The sequence below is a fragment of the Tinamus guttatus genome, unplaced genomic scaffold, assembly GCF_059628265.1.
Source record: "Tinamus guttatus ecotype Peru unplaced genomic scaffold, ASM5962826v1 Tinamus_guttatus_pri_ptg000602l, whole genome shotgun sequence".
Taxonomy (NCBI): domain Eukaryota; kingdom Metazoa; phylum Chordata; class Aves; order Tinamiformes; family Tinamidae; genus Tinamus; species Tinamus guttatus.
The window spans coordinates 5,675,482-5,692,488 of NW_028289136.1; the positions used below are offsets into that span (position 1 = coordinate 5,675,482).

General features: G+C 42.3%; 1 protein-coding gene across 1 annotated transcript in view; it reads right to left on the reverse strand.

Annotated features, from left to right (window-relative positions):
* MYO7A (myosin VIIA) overlaps nucleotides 1-16,342 on the reverse strand; it is a 77,807-nt gene extending 61,465 nt beyond the window's left edge. The window contains exon 1 of the mRNA XM_088534993.1: nucleotides 16,288-16,342. Coding sequence (XP_088391119.1) covers nucleotides 16,288-16,305 — 18 coding nt within the window. The 5' untranslated portion in view covers nucleotides 16,306-16,342. The remainder of the gene's footprint in view (nucleotides 1-16,287) is intronic.
* Between the last annotated feature and the right edge of the window lie 665 nt (nucleotides 16,343-17,007).

The following is a 17,007-nucleotide window of genomic DNA, read 5'->3' on the forward strand; positions in this document are numbered from 1 at the left end:
GTCTGAAGGACACTGCAACCACTGGTTCTGGAAAAATGGCTGGAGGATTAACAGGAAACCTCTTCATTTCCCTGTGACTTCTCTCCTTTATCTTCCGTTCTTAGGGAAACGTCTGGCTGCCAGCTCAAGGTTTTTCAGCACTGAACACACTCGGGTACTTATTAATCCACAAATGCACTCAGTCCCCATGCAACACATGGCATTTAATTAACCTAATACCTTCACATACCAAATTAACCAAAGCGCAGTGGGAACTCAAAACCAGAGGCCATCTGCATTTTCTTTAAACTGATCGCCTCGAGCAGTTCCATAGCAACTGAATTTTAAATAATTGAGTGGAAAGCGTTTGGAGCAGCATGGTCTCTGTGCCTATATGGGAGAGAAGTGCCTGAACTAGGGACCAAAATGGGCCAAGCGTGATGGGCACAGCAGTATCAGGACTGTAGGCCCAACCAGAAGAGAATCATGAGGGGAATAATGCATTTTACGGTGGCCTCAAATATGCTTTTTCCTATCCTTAGACACACTCAAGCTTTCTCATTTTCTTTTAGGAAAGCTACTCTGCTCATTTAGGGAGCTAAGGCTACTGAGTAGTTCTTGCTAGGCCTGGATTCTGGACCCCAGCCTCTTCAATGGAAAATTTGAATCTAGGCATCGTTAGTACCAGGCCAGAGCAGCACTGGACTAAATAATGATACAGGGGCAAGTGCCAGCTACTATCTCATTTATCCCTGTTCTTATGCAAAATTACACTGATGCCTTGATTCCACATTTCTTTGATGCAGAAGATTTTTTTGTGTGTGTGTGAAAAGCTCTGCAGAGGAAATGAGACTTCATAGACCTGCCTTGATTTTGCACAGCCACCAAGGACATCTGTAGGTGACAGGTACATCAAACTCAGACTGAGATGCTTTTGCTCCTCAGTGAAGAGCAGAGACAACAGTGAGCAGATCCTTGCCCAATGACCAGGTTATATATTAATAACTTTGTAGGTTAATTCATGTTATGAAGGCCTGAAAAATAAGGTGTCTAATTCTTTTAGCTGTGCAGGTGAAGTGATGAAGAGCTCCTGTGTCATGGATAAACAGATGGGTAAGAGATTAATGAGCAAGATGCCTACTGTCCATCGAAGATGCTAACCACAGCCTGCATGAGATGCACTAGCAATGTATGGAGAAAAAGCAGATACAATGACACACTGTCAAGGAAGATATCTAGCTCCAGCCATAAATGATGTACTATTCACTAGAATCTAGAAAGTGCAAGACAGCTGCCCAATCACAACTGAATGAGAGGATATATGTGGGAAGAGGAACTGACTAAATGTATATGAAAGGTATCCATTGGATGAATGTTTGTTTTTAAGTTTTAAAGCAGGTGGGTTGTACTGATGCTGTTTGCTCGGGGACACACACTGCCTCCCTACTGTGTTGCTGTAACTGGAGCAGCCTTGGAGAGGCAGAACGGGAGAAGGAGCAGCTCGTGTATCCATCCCACTTCACACTGGAGCATACAATATGGATCATTGCTCTTCTACACCCTGAAACATATTCCTGAGGTTGTGTAGCCCTGTGTGCTGCTGAAGGCTGAAGTGAGGAGCAGGAAAGAGAAATTATTTGCCCCAGGTTATGCTTGGAGTGAAGTACAGGAGGGAGCCAGGAGGCTGAATCCAGTCTCTCTGTAGTCCTATTAAGAGTGTAACAGGACTTATCTTCTCCCTGAAACTTGGGCTGCCAAAGGTCTGTAATTCCACACATTTCCACTATATATTCCTTGTACCGCTTCCCTGGTAGCAGGAGGTTTACCAGGGACTTGTCAGAGCGTGTCTCGTGTATCCACTGGTACTTGCCTGTGCACAGGACAGTCTGTATGAACAGCCCATACCTGCTGCCTCCTAGAAACGGGAAATCCCATCGGAAGGGATGAACCGGCTGGAAACCAGCCTCCCTGCTGAGTGCACCAAGGGGAGACCAGCAGCATCAAACCTGCTGTCAGCCCTGCTCACTTTCTGTAAAAGAACATGCTACACTTGAAGTGGGAAATAACGAAAGAGGCTTTTGACAATAAGAGGAGGAACGCAGTGAAGGAAAACAAACCTCTAGCTGGCTGGCAGCCAGGCAGCAATGCCATCTGGTTTAGATTACAGCTCCCTGAGGTAACATTAGACCCTTCACTGCAGAGATAGAAGCATGGGACCGAAGAGCCATGCTGGACCTGACCTGCTGATTTATTATGACTGAAGAGACAGGCTGGACCCGATCTGCTGATTTATTCTATTCCTGCAGCAGCAGACACAGTTGAGATCCTTGCTGGGCCTTGTACATATTGTGCACACACACACAATAACATGTACTTGTCCCAAGGAACTGCTGTGACACATGTTATAAGTTTGTCTACACTGCTGAGACCTGCCCTTGCTGAGACCTGACCTTGCTTTAAGTTCCAATCTGGAACTACTGAGCCACCTAGTTTAATGAAAACTTCCATTTCTTTGCCTCAACCTGCTTTTCAGTCCCAAAGGTAGCTGCATCAGAGACTGTCCTAGTTGATGATGTGATCTTGAGCCTCTTTTCCCAGGCATATCCTTATTTTGCAGCTCCTCTTCAGTGAAATAGGTCAGGTAGGTCTCATGTAACCAAGTGCAGGTATCCAACTCTGAGCAAATTACTCACACTGTGCTGAAGCTCAGGGAGAGAAGACACTTCTACCTCGACCTAAAGCAGCTGTTTAAATGGGGTCAGATGATCCTGGCCTATGTTAAAACCCTAAGTTTGTGAAGTGGGTAGTTTGGAGGTACAGGATAACCCAGTACAGGTGACCACAACTAGGTAAAGTGGCTTCTACCCCTAATGTAGATGCTGAAATATTGTAAGGACTGATATTTCGGTAAATTGATAAATGAGAGGGGAAATCTGATTGTCTCGTGCTGTCTGCAGACTCAGGATGGCAGTGCTCCACAGAGTACCCTTGGCAGCTCTAAAAAAACTATTTTTCTGAAAAAGGAAAGATAATATCTTGCAGAATTGAAGTTGGCAGTGAAGGCTGTGCCTCGGGTGGTCCGAATGTGGTTGATAGACCATACATATAGTAATTGAAGCAAAACAACTGATTTATGCAGCATTCTTTTTTTTTTTTTTTTTTGGAAACAGGCACAACCACATATCTAAGTCTCTGGAGAGCTCAATCCAAACCAAGTCCTTTGCTTTCTGAATGCTTGCCTCAAAACAGAACTTCCTTAGTGGAAACACAAGTGCAAATACACAGATCCCCTCTACCTCCACATAGCAACAGCATCTGGAGAGCAGGCTGAATTCCAAATACATTGGTGTATCACAGCATATTACACCAGCACACAACTCCAGTAATTATCTAACTCATTTGGGTGGTGTTGTGTGAAAAAAACATATCATCACCTCTAGATATCACCTATCTGATCCAATTCGCCTCTCAATTACATGTGAGTCCTCTGATGATGGAGCAACTTCTAAATCCACATCTGTGCAGCCCAACAGAGAATTAGGATTGCTCATTTCTATTCTTTGCACTCATCTTCAACTGTGCAGCTGCCACACACATTGGCAGAGGATAATGGAGGGAGAAAAAAACAGCTTGAATTTTTATTCAACAACAAACCTTGTGCAAGAAACATTCACACTAAGAATTGGTAAATCTAATAGAAGGTGAGTCCCAAATAATTTTGTTGTTACAGTTTCATAAGTAAATAAGATTCTTCCTAATTTCTGGTAGCACAACAGACACCAGCTGTCAGCCAATGTAACATGCTGCACACAGCGACTTTCTGAGGCAAAGGCAGAGATGCAAGAGGAATCATTAAATAATTCAATAATCAATTCACTGCTTGCTCAGCCTGTAACTTTAATACTGACAGGAGGGAAAAACAACCCACAAGCATGGCATCACTCCCAGAATTTTCCCGTTCAGTGCTGAGGGACAGACACAGAAGCTAGAAGCAAAACCGATGGGTTCAATAAGGTTTGTGAGGATGCAGTTCAGCTTGGCGTAATGAAGCCCAGTGCCCTGTGCTAACTGAACTCATCTGTGTCTGTGTATGAACTTCTTGATGACCATTTGGGACCTTACGGTTCAGTGTTGGGTTTTAAACATGCAGACAAGCAGGAGATAGTCTATTTAATCTGTGACTCCTATTTGACTCCTATTTGAGAGGTATTACCATCAAGAACCAAGCAGAGAAACCTTCAATCCTTTGATGTTACAAGCAGATTGTGCTGGTCCTGGGTTTGCTACCGACGCAAACACTGCACTAGAGCACTGTGCATCAAGTCTCAAATATATATGTACACTTATATATATATAAATAAACAAAAGCTGATGGTCACTTCTTGGGACTTGATTGAGAAATCTGATAAGACTCTGAAGTAGAACAGAAAACAAAGACTGATCTTTTTAGCAGCACAGCCGGATCCTATCCTAAATAAAAACCAAAGACGGAACCAAAGGAAGGCAACACAGCAATCATAGAGCACGTATATCTGGAAAAATAGTGAGGGGGAAAAATAAAAGCAGGAGGAACCAATAGGAGGTATTCCTTGATGGTCTGAGAGGGAACCCTTTAGGATGGTAGTATGTAATTTAGCATTGTTAAGACAAGGTAATTTCCTGCTCGAGAAGTCCCCTGGGTATTACACTGTCTCTAAATCTACCAGTGATGCTCATGCTCACCTTGTTCTACCCAGCTAACTGAGGGTGCACCTAGGATCTCCCTGGTTTGCAATAGTTTGCATGGATACTCCTCGCCCTTATCCACATTTGGGCCTTGGACATATCTTAAAATGAATGTTGCTCTGTGTTGAGCTTTGGGAGGACAGGACTCAGGGAATGCCATCTCCACCTCCAAGCATAATTTGGGAAGGATCCCGCTAAGCTGTGTTCTCCCGTCCCTCTTTGTTTGCTCTTGGGTTGATCTCGTGATGAACTGGTTCAGGGAATTAACCCTGGCAGAGACCTTTTCACCTGTTTTTGTGGGATGTTTTGCAGGTTTAACCCCTGACCTGGCTCATCAGATGATCGGCCTGGGGGAGAAGGGACAGCAGCAGATAGAGAAGGATCATGAGCTGGGAGCAGAAGTGGCCTCAGTGACAGGTAGCTCCTGGGTATCAGCATGGGCTGCTGCAGGGTGTCCTGCCTTTCTCACTGATGAGCTTTACTGCTTTATAAAAAAGCAGATGAGGAGAATGACCTACAGAACCTTGCAATATATGGAGGTAACCAAGTCCTTATAAACAACATGCTTATGTGGCATGCAACCTTTTCAAGATCACCATGATTTACAAGACAAGCTTGATCTGAACTCGAGTATTTGCTACTGAGGGGTGGGGGGAAATGATCAGAAAGAGAAATGTAAATTTGAAGTGACATTTTTCATCCTGCCTTGGAAATGTTGTTCAAACAGCCAGAAAGCAACCACACAAATACATTTGTTTTACCTGGTATTATTCCTGGGGAAGCAAAAAGAGATTTTTTTCTACCACCTGCAATAAAAAAAATCTCATTTATTTTCCATATGAAACTTGTCAAATTCTCTTTCAAGCTTTCCAGGTGATGGAGGCAGCTGATTAGCTTCATCTTTCATGCTCTGGGAAGATTCTTTTCCTTTATTTCTTTGCTTCAGGCTTCTCCTCTCCCCCTCTGTGTTTTTCTCACTGAAGTCTAGTCTGCAATTAGTTCCTATATATTGAATAGAAGGGAACTAGTGCAACCTGTACAGCTATGCCTGTATAGTATAAATGTAGATATAATGTAAGAAGTGCCTCATGTGCTTTCAATGTACTTTTTTCCGTATAGGAATAATCTGTACTCATGCAAATATACCTTTCCCCACAGAAAGGCATCTGTATTAAGTGTCTGCCTCACCCAAAGTAGCACTGACATGCCTAAACAAGCCTTTGCTTTTAAAACAGCATGTCTTATCTCGGGAAATATTGAATGCAAGGGGAGTAATTTTGCTTTTCCTTCAAAGTCGCGCCTGATCTGAACAACACTGCCCTTTTTGCACATCCCTTTGCCTACCCACCGAGGGTTGTCTTGGTTACTGAGAAGAGCAAGGGGGTACAGGGGAAGATTAGTCTGCAGCTCAGTCAATAGCATCTCGAGGGAGCTTGTGATATGACTGCTCGAGGGGTGCGTTTGAACCTCCAAGTTCTGAGAGGAAAGAAAGGCCAGAGAAAGTATTATGAGGAGAAAATACACCGGCAATGCTTGCAATATGATCTTAAAATCTCACTGAAATTATGAAAAAATCTTGATCCTGGTTTTTGTCCCTGAGCCACCAGCTGCAAGGTTGTGCATCGTGTTCTTCCCAAGGGAGAAAAGACATTCCTCATCTTCAAGAAAATCCTGAGGATATGAAGTACATAGACCTTTTTTATTTTATTTTTTTTTGGCATCGGGAATCAGGTGACAAAAAGAGTTGTACTGGTATTTATTTTAAATCCAACAAGACCATATATATTTTGTTGCCCGCTTCATGGATTTGTACTCTACTGTTGGCTTGTGCAAGGTCTGGAGGACACTCTTGCAGGCCTCCTTTGAAACAGACCAGGGGTCATAAATGCTGCCACTTGCCTGGACTATTCCACCCCCTCTGTCTTGTTTTGGAAAACTTCCCAAGCTCCTGGTGGTGGGTTCCTCCATCCCTGAGGGAAGGGATGGACAGTCAGGCAGAGCTGCTCCATGGTGTCCCTGCCACACTATTCCAGCCCCATCTGCTGTAAGCATTTGGAATTACCAAATGCAGCAGAAGGCTGTTTTCTGAAGATTTTTACATGGATTTTGAATTCAAGTTGCATGCTAATTGCACCCCAGAAGAAACAGAATGAGGAATGGCAGGGCATACATTTCACTCCCAGATTTCACACCATCAGAGATGGGCAGAAAGGTTCTGATGGGAAACAGGGAACTCAGAGAATAACTGCGTTAACTAAGGGTCTGAAGGAACTGATTTATAAAGTAACTAGTCAGTGAGCTTGGCTAGGCAAAACCTCACCTAGAGGTTACAAAGAAAGAGTGAAGTTTTCAGGCTGGCACAAGGTGATATAGACAAGAATAATTATCATTATTCAAATCACAGTTGCAACTGGCAGACCCTACCAAGGTGACTGCCTTCTTGGACCAGGCCAAGTAGAGAGTAGCAATGCAGTTGTCTTGGACCTACGAGCTTGGGACCAGTTTGCAACTAATGGTTTATAGCTGGCTGGGGACAGATTGAAAAGACTTGCTTTTCAGAAAGTAAAGAGAAGCCAGTCACTGAAAATGAACCCTTTTTTGCACACACACACACACACACACACACACACAAAAAAAAAACAAAAAAAAAAAAAACAAAAAAAACCAAAAATCCACCCAGAAACTTAGTTCAAAGTCCAAATCTCACCAAATAATCACCAGCCATTAAAAACAAAATAATACCCACAGCTTGCTAAAGCATATTGAGCTTATTTTTCAACATGAGATTACCAAAAAAATGGAAGCCAAAGGATTTAGATGTAAATATGGGCATGGTCCTGAACTTTAGTAAATAGAAGAATAAAACTGTAAAAAAAGTAAGTTCTATATGGATCGGGGATCATTTGATTTCTATATTCTTGGCATTGAGACCTTACTTTCCTCAGGTATTTCACTGCATGGACAGTCCATTCTGGGTATGCTGCGTATGCTGCCTAGGTAAAAAGGGATTCTCTCTCACATTTTATCTATTTTATAGTGACATAGTTACATTACTAATTAATTTTGTTAAATATAACTCCAGGAACATAAAAAAAGGTTTTACTGTGGATTTTCATGGTACGTAGCATGGGAGAGGTCTTGGGCCAACAACTTCAGGTGACTGGTTGGTCAGCCTACTCCATGTAGAGGGAAATGAAATCCTATGAAAAGTATTGATCAATTTTATACGTGCTTTGAGAAACTCAGATATTGCTGGATAGCCTCTATTTTGAGGCTACAAGACCTTTATCGCATCAGGATATTCATTATGCCAACATTTCCATAAGGAACGTGGACTATCAGCATAGAAATAAGGTTAATGCCTCTATTGCACCCTATTGGACACCAATGCTGTTTAACTGCCAGCATCTACTTAATGCAAAAGGGCTGCATGTTTGCCTAGCTCTGAATCTAGCAGTTTATGGGCTGAGGAAGAGCAAAATGCCTTTACAAAATGATTTGCACATCATGAAAGTGCAGCATGCGACCTTAAGAGTCATTTCCTTACAATGGTGTTGGCAATAAAATGCCTCACTGAGTGTCAAGAGAGGCATATAAATTGCTCATGTCGCATCCCCACCGGCGGTACAAAAGGCTTCTCAGTGGTGTTATGCAAATCTCTGCCAAGACTTGGTCCCAAATAGGCATTTTTCCCAGGCTTCAGGACAAGCAGGTGCTTTCTTCTCTAGCACGGCAGAATAAGGCAATGTCTTTTTCCCCTGGTTTCCACTCAAGTGACTCTGTGCAAAAGACTGAGGGAATCCGCTCCATGGTGAAAGTGGGAAGGGACCAGAACTCTTGGGACACAAGTGAAACTGCCTCAGGTGCATACACAGGGGTGTACAAATAGATTTTTAAGTTTAAATCACCTCTAGTCCATCTAGTGTTGCATGCCATCTCCACCCATGCCTAGCTGTGGACACCAAGGGCAGTGTATAAGAACTGGGCAAGATCTGTAGAGATATGACTTAAAAATACTCATCAGCAAAGGACTTATCAAACAAAACTAGTTGGAAATGGGTTCAGAACAAAGAAATAGAGGTGATTCTTCACGCAGTGGTCAACGGACCTGGATACATGAAAGGTTTTTTGTAAGTTCAAGGGAAAGTTGTACAGTACTTGGAGAAGAGATCTGTTAGGGACTACAAAACAAAGCAGTCACATCAGACTTGAGAAATCTAGGAAATTAACTGAAGGATAGGAAAATATTGGGAGGAATTATATGTCAGAGTCCACTGGTGGTCAGTTTTGGAGAGGGAATACCAGACAGAATAGACCCTGGATCAGAACAGAAGCAACCATTTTGTGTCCAGAACACTGTAGCTCAAAAATTCCTATTCAGAACTGTAGTCCTCATAATTTATAACTTATGAAGCTTTTTCCTTCCATGAAGCTGTCTAATGGAGGATGAAATTGATGTAAACTTTGAGACTGACCTTTCCTCAACTTGAGAGAGAGACAACATTCCTCTGCCAGTGCCATCTCCCTTGCATGGAGAGCAGCAAGTACTTTTTGGGGGAAAGAGAGGAGAGTAGAGGTTGATCCATCTTATCATCTTGTCATGTTTGCAAAATTAAAATGCACATATATGTACTCAACAGGGAAAAGGCAATTCCCTTCCATCTCCACGGTCTAATGCACAACCCCTTTTTACCAGGGGTGCCTGGGGATGTCATGGGCTGTTCAGGACTAGTGAACTCAAGAAAAGCATCCTCCAACGGACATAGGACTGGCAAGATGGAAATGCAAAAATATTCCCAAGTCCCATTCCATATTTATACATCTCATTTCCTCTCTGTTGAAAGTCCCAGGAGAGGCATTTACAGTGTCAGGCAGCTTGCCAGAATATCTTGGGTTATTTCACTCATGGTATCAAATTTGCTCTACTCTCATGCAGATTTCTTTTTCAGCAAAAATCAGTCTCCTAATGTGACTTCAAACAAGCAACAAAATCCTCTCTCTGCTTGGGTTATTTTATTAAAAAAAAAAAAAAAAGAGAAGAAGAAGATTAAGAAGATTTATTCCCCAGAAAATCTTACTGGAAACATTCCTTCGAAAATGTCATTTTACCAAAAAGTTAAATGCCTCAGAATATGATATCGACTAAAAAGAACTTTTTCACAAAAACACTTGAGACTAGCAAAAGACTGAATTGAAATGTATTGTTTTGACTTTCTCATTAAAATCTTGACTTCAAAGTCAACTTTTAACTCCAGGAAAATCATTTTACTTACTTGAAGTCACAGCATGTATTTTCCACACTCACTTTGATGTTTTGACTTAAAATGTACCTTATTCATATGGATTGCATAGGACTTCCATTTCACAGAAAATATAAGTGTAGCATAATAATTCATCATGTGAATGTATTAAACATAGAATGAAAATGCATTTATTGTGCTCAGCTTTCTAGTGAGAAAGAAATTCTATTTTTCTGCTTGTGCTGTTGAAAATGTCTTTTATTGCTTTCTTTCCCTTGGGCCCTAGGAGTAGTGCATGACTTCTTGGACATGACTGCAGAGAAACCAAGGCTAAGCTGTCAAATCTACACTGTGCTAACAAACGATGATGCTGCTTGAAAAGAGGAATTTTACCCTGTAAAGACCAAATCTTTCAGTAGTATACATCAAGATCATTCCAGATGTTCTTTGACCCCAAATCCATGAAACCTTGAGGGTTTATTTATTTTCTAATGCCCTACCATTGAATATTTTCAGATTTTGTGATAGGGATGGGATGAAGAGGAAGCTTGCCTCAAGTAAGGAGGTCTGTCAAGCACGATCGTGCACCACTTCTAGAGCCGTTGTAGGGTATATGTTTCATATGACTGCTGTGTGAGCTTAAACACCTCTCCAGAGCCTCCAGTTTCCAGGCCCTACATCCCAAGTGAGAACTGATCTGAGTTAAAAATTATAGCAATAAATACATATTTTTTTTTTAAAAAAAAAAGTTCAGGGTTTTAAAAATTACTCTTAAGTTTTTAAGAGCCATAAAAATCTGTATTTTGGGGATTTTATGCACAGTATGGTCCAGTCCACAGCTGTGTCAACATCTGGGAGGAGGTGGTGGACAGAGCAGGATGGTTGTGTGCAGGGGTGGGATGGACACAGGACCTCCTTTGCTTCAGCTGTTTGCACAGCAGGGATAAAGATATTTCTTCCCACTAGAAACAGGTATCAGATCCCCACAGGTTGGAGTGAGAAAAAGAGTAATAAACCCTCACCTTGACCCTTGGCAGTGGGATAAGATGTGGGAGGGGAAATGTGGCTCAGTTTTTCTGACCTACCATCTTTCCTTGAGCTCCACCAACAACAAGGACAACCAGACCAGCAGCCCCCAGCTTATTCCACAGCAATGGGACCACCAGAGATTCAACTCAAGCTTTTCTGTTACAGAAAGCATATACAAAGAGCAAGATTTCTTCAGAGTGAGGTTATGATTACTGGATGGTGTAAGAAAAGACAGAGGCAGCTTGGGACCTCAGTTTCTCTCTTCTTGCTCCATTCTGAGCAAGTGATGTCTGGAAGCAAGACAAGATGAGATTTAAGCTGCTATCCCTGGGGATGTGATTTTTTTCTGGGGAAAGCCAAGGTCTGAAGATTAATCAAAGATAAATTTTATTAGACACTCTGAACTTTCACCTGCCCTTCAACACAATGTCCCATTGGCTAGCTATTCTTCTACTGTCCCTTAAAAAAGTAAAACAAAACCTATCCACTGACACAAGACCTCAAATTCCTAGCTCTCACTCTCTTGAGATCCAGTGGAATAAGGTTTATAGTACATCCACTTTTGGGGAAGATTAATTCTGTGGGTTTCTCAAAGATATCAAATCGCAGGAATGAGCATATTACAGCCAAACTCCCGAAGTGGCAGCATATCTCCACACCAGGGCTGAGATTGCTCGCTGTACCTTTATTTGTGATAGTGCAATTTATATTCCACAGCCATAACACTGCAAGAACATCTCCCTCGCCTGCAGCTTCATTTTCTGCACACAGCTACCCCAGCACTTTAATTGTGCCATAAATTTGATGGAAAGGATTTGATGCAGAGAGCTGTTGAAATGCCAAATGTCTGGAGCGCTGCAGCTAATGAATGGCTCCCAACGATTCATGTTTCAATCTATATGCAAATGTGCCCTTTGGTTGGCTTGTGCTGGACTTTTCATTGCTGCATTATAGCTATCCAGGGAAGCCTCAGGCTCATAGATCATACAGATACAAGGCATAAATAGGAGAAGACTTGAATTATTCAGTATTTACAAGAAAGAGAATCCCAACAGTGGACTTACATTTTACTTTTTTTATAATACCATGATTACAGATGAACCCTGAGAAGACCTACAATAACATTTGTTTTCTCCCCCACCTCTTCTTCCTTGTTATCAAAACATACGCAATGAATTACTTCAAAATGCAAAGCTGAATGCATATTATTCACTATCATCGTGGGAGAGAGAATAAAGTGTGTCAGCTCCAGGTAAAAAAGGCACTTGCAGAGCTCAGCTGGGCAATGTTTGTGAATGGATTGCAAGATTTCAAAACCATGGCTCTGCTACTCTTGCTCCCAGGAAAGGAAAACACCTCTTGGAGCATCAATCTCAGTCTCTACAAATGCAGATGACAACAAAATCTACCCCTGCTCGCTAATGAACTTCACAAATCCCTTCCATCTGCAGTGAATGTGCAGTTCTGGTTTTAGGAAACAGCAATGAAACTGGAGTGGCTGCAGAGAGAACTGCCAGGACCATCCGAGGACTGGAAACCTTGTTTTATCAGGAAAGAAAAATGTGTAGGAACTTGATCAAACCAAAGACTGAGCGGGAAAGCATTTGCTTTCTATATGCACGCTACAAAAATGGAAAGACTGAGAAAAGATGACTTTAGTGAAAAGACAAATATATTAATAAAAAACAGGTATAGACATATTAAGGGTAGTTCCTGTACCAGACTTAAATACACCTTCATTCTCTGCTGCTTTCCCCTCATCCTCCTCCCTATACTCCTTATTTCTCCCTACAAGCCTAGAAAGGGATCTCAAAGCCCATTCGTCCATGTCGGGAGAGGCCCATGTCCTCATCAAGGGTCTTGGGCATCACCAGAAATGTTCAGGTTCTGTTGTTTCTTTTCACTCCTAATCCTTCTCCCTTCCCTCATTCAGGAGCAGGCCGGGAGGCCACTAGGACTGGGAGAAACTCTTTACAACAGGGTCATCATCACCTGGTCTGGTCATGGCCAGGAGACCACAGCAATGCAGGTGCAACCCTCTGCCACGTGGAACTGAGTGGCTGAATTCCAGAGGATGCCTGTTTTTGCTCCTGTACAAAACTCCCTCATTGCTGTGAGCTTATTTTGTTTTGCATTTTTGTCTCCCTTTTGGGATGGTCCAGCAGGAGCAAATTTGCAGCACTGGGACACTCTAGCTTTAAGGGTGAGGTTATCCTGGGCTTGCCTACATAAATGAGAAGATGGAGCTGGAAAAAGCAGCCAACTGTCGAGCTGCAGATGTGGATTTGCTATCTAACCCTTCGCTCATCTGCGTCAGGGGCCACCCTCCTCTCCTGACCCCCATTCCAGCTCTAAAAATGTCTCTGCTTTTCATAAAATACTGAATGTGTGGGAAAAAACTGCCACGGAGCCAGAGGAACTTGTGGGGCTGCTAAGCCAGGAATTTAGGAAGCCCTCCTTTTTCTTTTCCCTTTGCTTTGTGTGTTGCAATGAACTTGCCAGGAGTAATTTGCTAGCGACTAAAGCTGATAAGTTTAGCTCCCTGCAGGCCCCTTCTGGGGAACAATATTGGCTTTTCTTCTAACTTACTGAGTGGAAGGCACAGAGAAAAACAGGCAGGAGCTTGCGCAGAGCAAAGCACTCAGACCCCAGAGCCTCTAAGGAAGATCCTCTTAGGAAACATTTTGATGGGAGAGTGGTGCAATGCCATGAGTTTGTCAGCAAGTCCTCAGTTTACTTAAACAACGAGAAAACCAAACTGTGGGAGCCAAAAGTTCCTCACTATCCCAAGTGATGATTTGCTCTCCTGGTAGATCTTGTTGGAGGAAGGTTTCAGGGGAGCAGGGGTGAGAGGGAAGTAACGGGTTTTACACGTTCAAGAATGAGAAAAAAAAGAAAAGACAGAGGGAAAGATTGTTGGAAAGTCATGTCAATCACTGTAGCTAGTCAGGCAGCCTCAGGAGTAGTACAAATATATGTCCAAAATCTTTTGGTGAAAGGTAGAAAGGGGGAAAAACAAGTATATTGCTGCTAGTTGTAGTTAAGCACCAGTATCAACAGCAACTCTGTGGACCACAGAGAGCGAAGTGGATCAAGTATCACTCGGACTGGATGCTTAGATTGGGTAAATTGGCATTAAAGTGACCTCAAAAACAAAGAAATGACCTGAAAAAGAGCCTGCACCTGCTAACAACTAGACAGCCTCCTGCATTTCAGTCTGGAGGGTTCAAGTTTGAAATAAGCAGCCAGTTCTACAGAAATGTATTTCCCTGCTATTTGTCAGCAAAAAGCTGCAGGAGGATTTGACCTTATGCACTTTTGACACTCAGTCCTTACGAACTGAGACCTCTGCATGGAAAATATCTGCTCTGAAAAACACTCTGAGAGCCTGAAGATGCACAACAAATAATCAGTGAAATGTCAGTGTAAATAATCAGGATTCCTTTAACATCTGCCAGGAGTCAATGGACTCTGAATACTTGGGTGACACCAATCCAGCAATGGCAGATGGGGGGCTTATTCCCCAACATTCAACTTTCACTATAAAAATATTACTGTTTTTCCTTACATTGCAGCATCTTAGAGATACCCTCCAGTGTGCCAATAGATGGACAACATTACTACTGCTCTACTCTGGCTTTTGGTCACTATAATCCTATGGATGTGAGACATAACAGCCCATGAATTCAGCCCCAATTTCACACCAGTCAAACCACATCCTGAAGCTTTAATAAGGAGCCAAATCCCAGACTAGATGCTTGGGACTATCTAATTAGTGTCTAATGAAGAAGGACTGGATGGCATAAAGTGCCTTGATGACCTACTGGAGCTATTACTGCCTTTGGCTGTCTGCTGGTCCTGTCTGCTGTAAGATACAGCCATAATAGCAGAGGTGACAGAAGAAAGTAATTATGTGCCTGCACCTCAGGTCTCAGTTCATGGTCAGGTCTGCCTAAATGCCAAGCATCTCGTTTAGCCTTCCTTGCTTTTCTGTAGACAGGGCTAAGAGACATTACCGTAAAGGAATTTAATACTTTCCTAAGACAGGTGGGAAGGAGATGACTTCACAAAAATTCTGTCTCTGTGTCTGGAAAATACTCCTGGTTTTAGGACAGTTAGGAAGAGAGTCTATTGCTTAAAGCTCTGAGGAGAAATCTGGGCCAATACAGCAGACAAACCAAGGACTGAATCACTGAGGGCTACCCTGCAACAGAGAGACAGCCTAGAGTGACAACATCTTAAATTACTGTAGCCAGAATTATTAGAGGATGTTTCTTAGAGCCCCAGCTGCTATTCTAAGCTTTCAAAACAGCATCTGAACTTTGTTTTAATTTCCACACCCTTTTTCCCTTGCATCACAAACTTCATCAGTCAGAGCCCATGACACGGGGCCAGTGGCACTCAGTCTTGGAAGGATTTCCTTATCTATCCTAGCCAAGGGCAGTCTGTTTCTTGTAGGGCCACAGGTTCCTGGTAGGTCAGTTCAGTGCTGTGCTGTAAGAAAAGCACTGCAGTTGCTCTATATAAGCTTATGGGCATTTCTTCCTTGCCCAAAGTCATACTCAGCTCTTCTTTACCCTTGGATAAAAAAAGTTCCTCTGCATAGCTTCAGAGGAGCAACACATTCTGCCTGATTGCAGCCAAAAGCAGATTTGCCAGTTCAGACTCAGAACTGGGTCAAAACTGTTGGATAAAGTCATTTCACCACCTCCAAGCCTGATAGTCCAGGCATATTTATGTCCCAGCCTGCATCCCAACCCAGGATATGTGGAACCCTAGTTGGATGTGGCAATGAGGTGACTCAGAGGTGGAGGGCGAAAGAATGATGTTATGCCCAGACCCAGGGAAAACATTGCAAGATCCAGCCCTAAATGAAGACCCCAAACCCTCAATATGACTTAACTTTTCTATTCTTCTCAAATAGTCAAAATAGCTCAATTTTACACTGCAAAGCAGCATTGTTACTGGAAATCAAGAATCAGTTCTAGACTAGGTCATCTTTCCATTAGGAAACAAGCCGTTTTGCTTTTCTGCATATGCAGGAGTCACATGCAGCTCCTGGGCCATCCCAGATAAGAAAATAGAAGTAGAATGTTGCGTGAGGTTAATCTGGACTGCACACACAGAGCAATGATTTCCTCTAAGCCAATCAAGGATTAAGGCTAATGAGCATCTCTGTATCTTGTAACAGTCCTTTTAGAGAAATAGAATAGGATAAAAATAGCCTGTCTTGACCCTTCCCCCAAAACAAGGCTTCTATTAGTCATTGAGGTGACATGGTAAAATTAGAAACACTAAAGAGTGCTTTACTTACCTGCCGTAGAATGACCATGGTTCCTATATAAACACATCAGCAATCACCAGGAATAGACCTAAAGCAGAAAAGAAGTTGGCAATTAATGGCCCGATGCCATGACTCACAGACCCCAGTTCAAGGGCTGTCCTGACCCTAAAGGGATAGCTCCAGTCCCTAGGTATGGAGGAAAGATAGGAACACTTAAGTAACAGATGTAATTCCCAACTCTTTCATAATATTAATTCCAGACAGTGAGAGATAATCCTCTAATGCATCCAGATTAATACTTGCACAATGATGAATGAGACAGGAACTGGAAGTTGTTTTTCCAAGTAATATTTTGTAAACTGAGCTTTATAAAATTATCCAGAGGTGAATCGACTGAAGAGATGGATGCTGATTTATTACCTGTATCATCAGATCTCATGGTACAAGCTAAGGCACATGAAGAAGAGCAGCCCTCTCATTAGACTTCACAAGTTGCATGGATTGATACTTTTACTATCAAAACTGCTTCCAGGAGGAGAAAGAAAAGACCTACTCTTCTACATTTTGAATTGGAAAATACTTTCTTCCTCTCAAAGTTTCTTTCTTCCTTATAAAAATAATATTTGATAATAAAAAAATGTGTATCTAGAAATATGTATCTAGAAATGTACATTGAAATGGTATAAGAAAGACTCTTATATATGATTATAGGCCTGATCAGATATTTTTTAAAGCCAATGGAAGATCCCA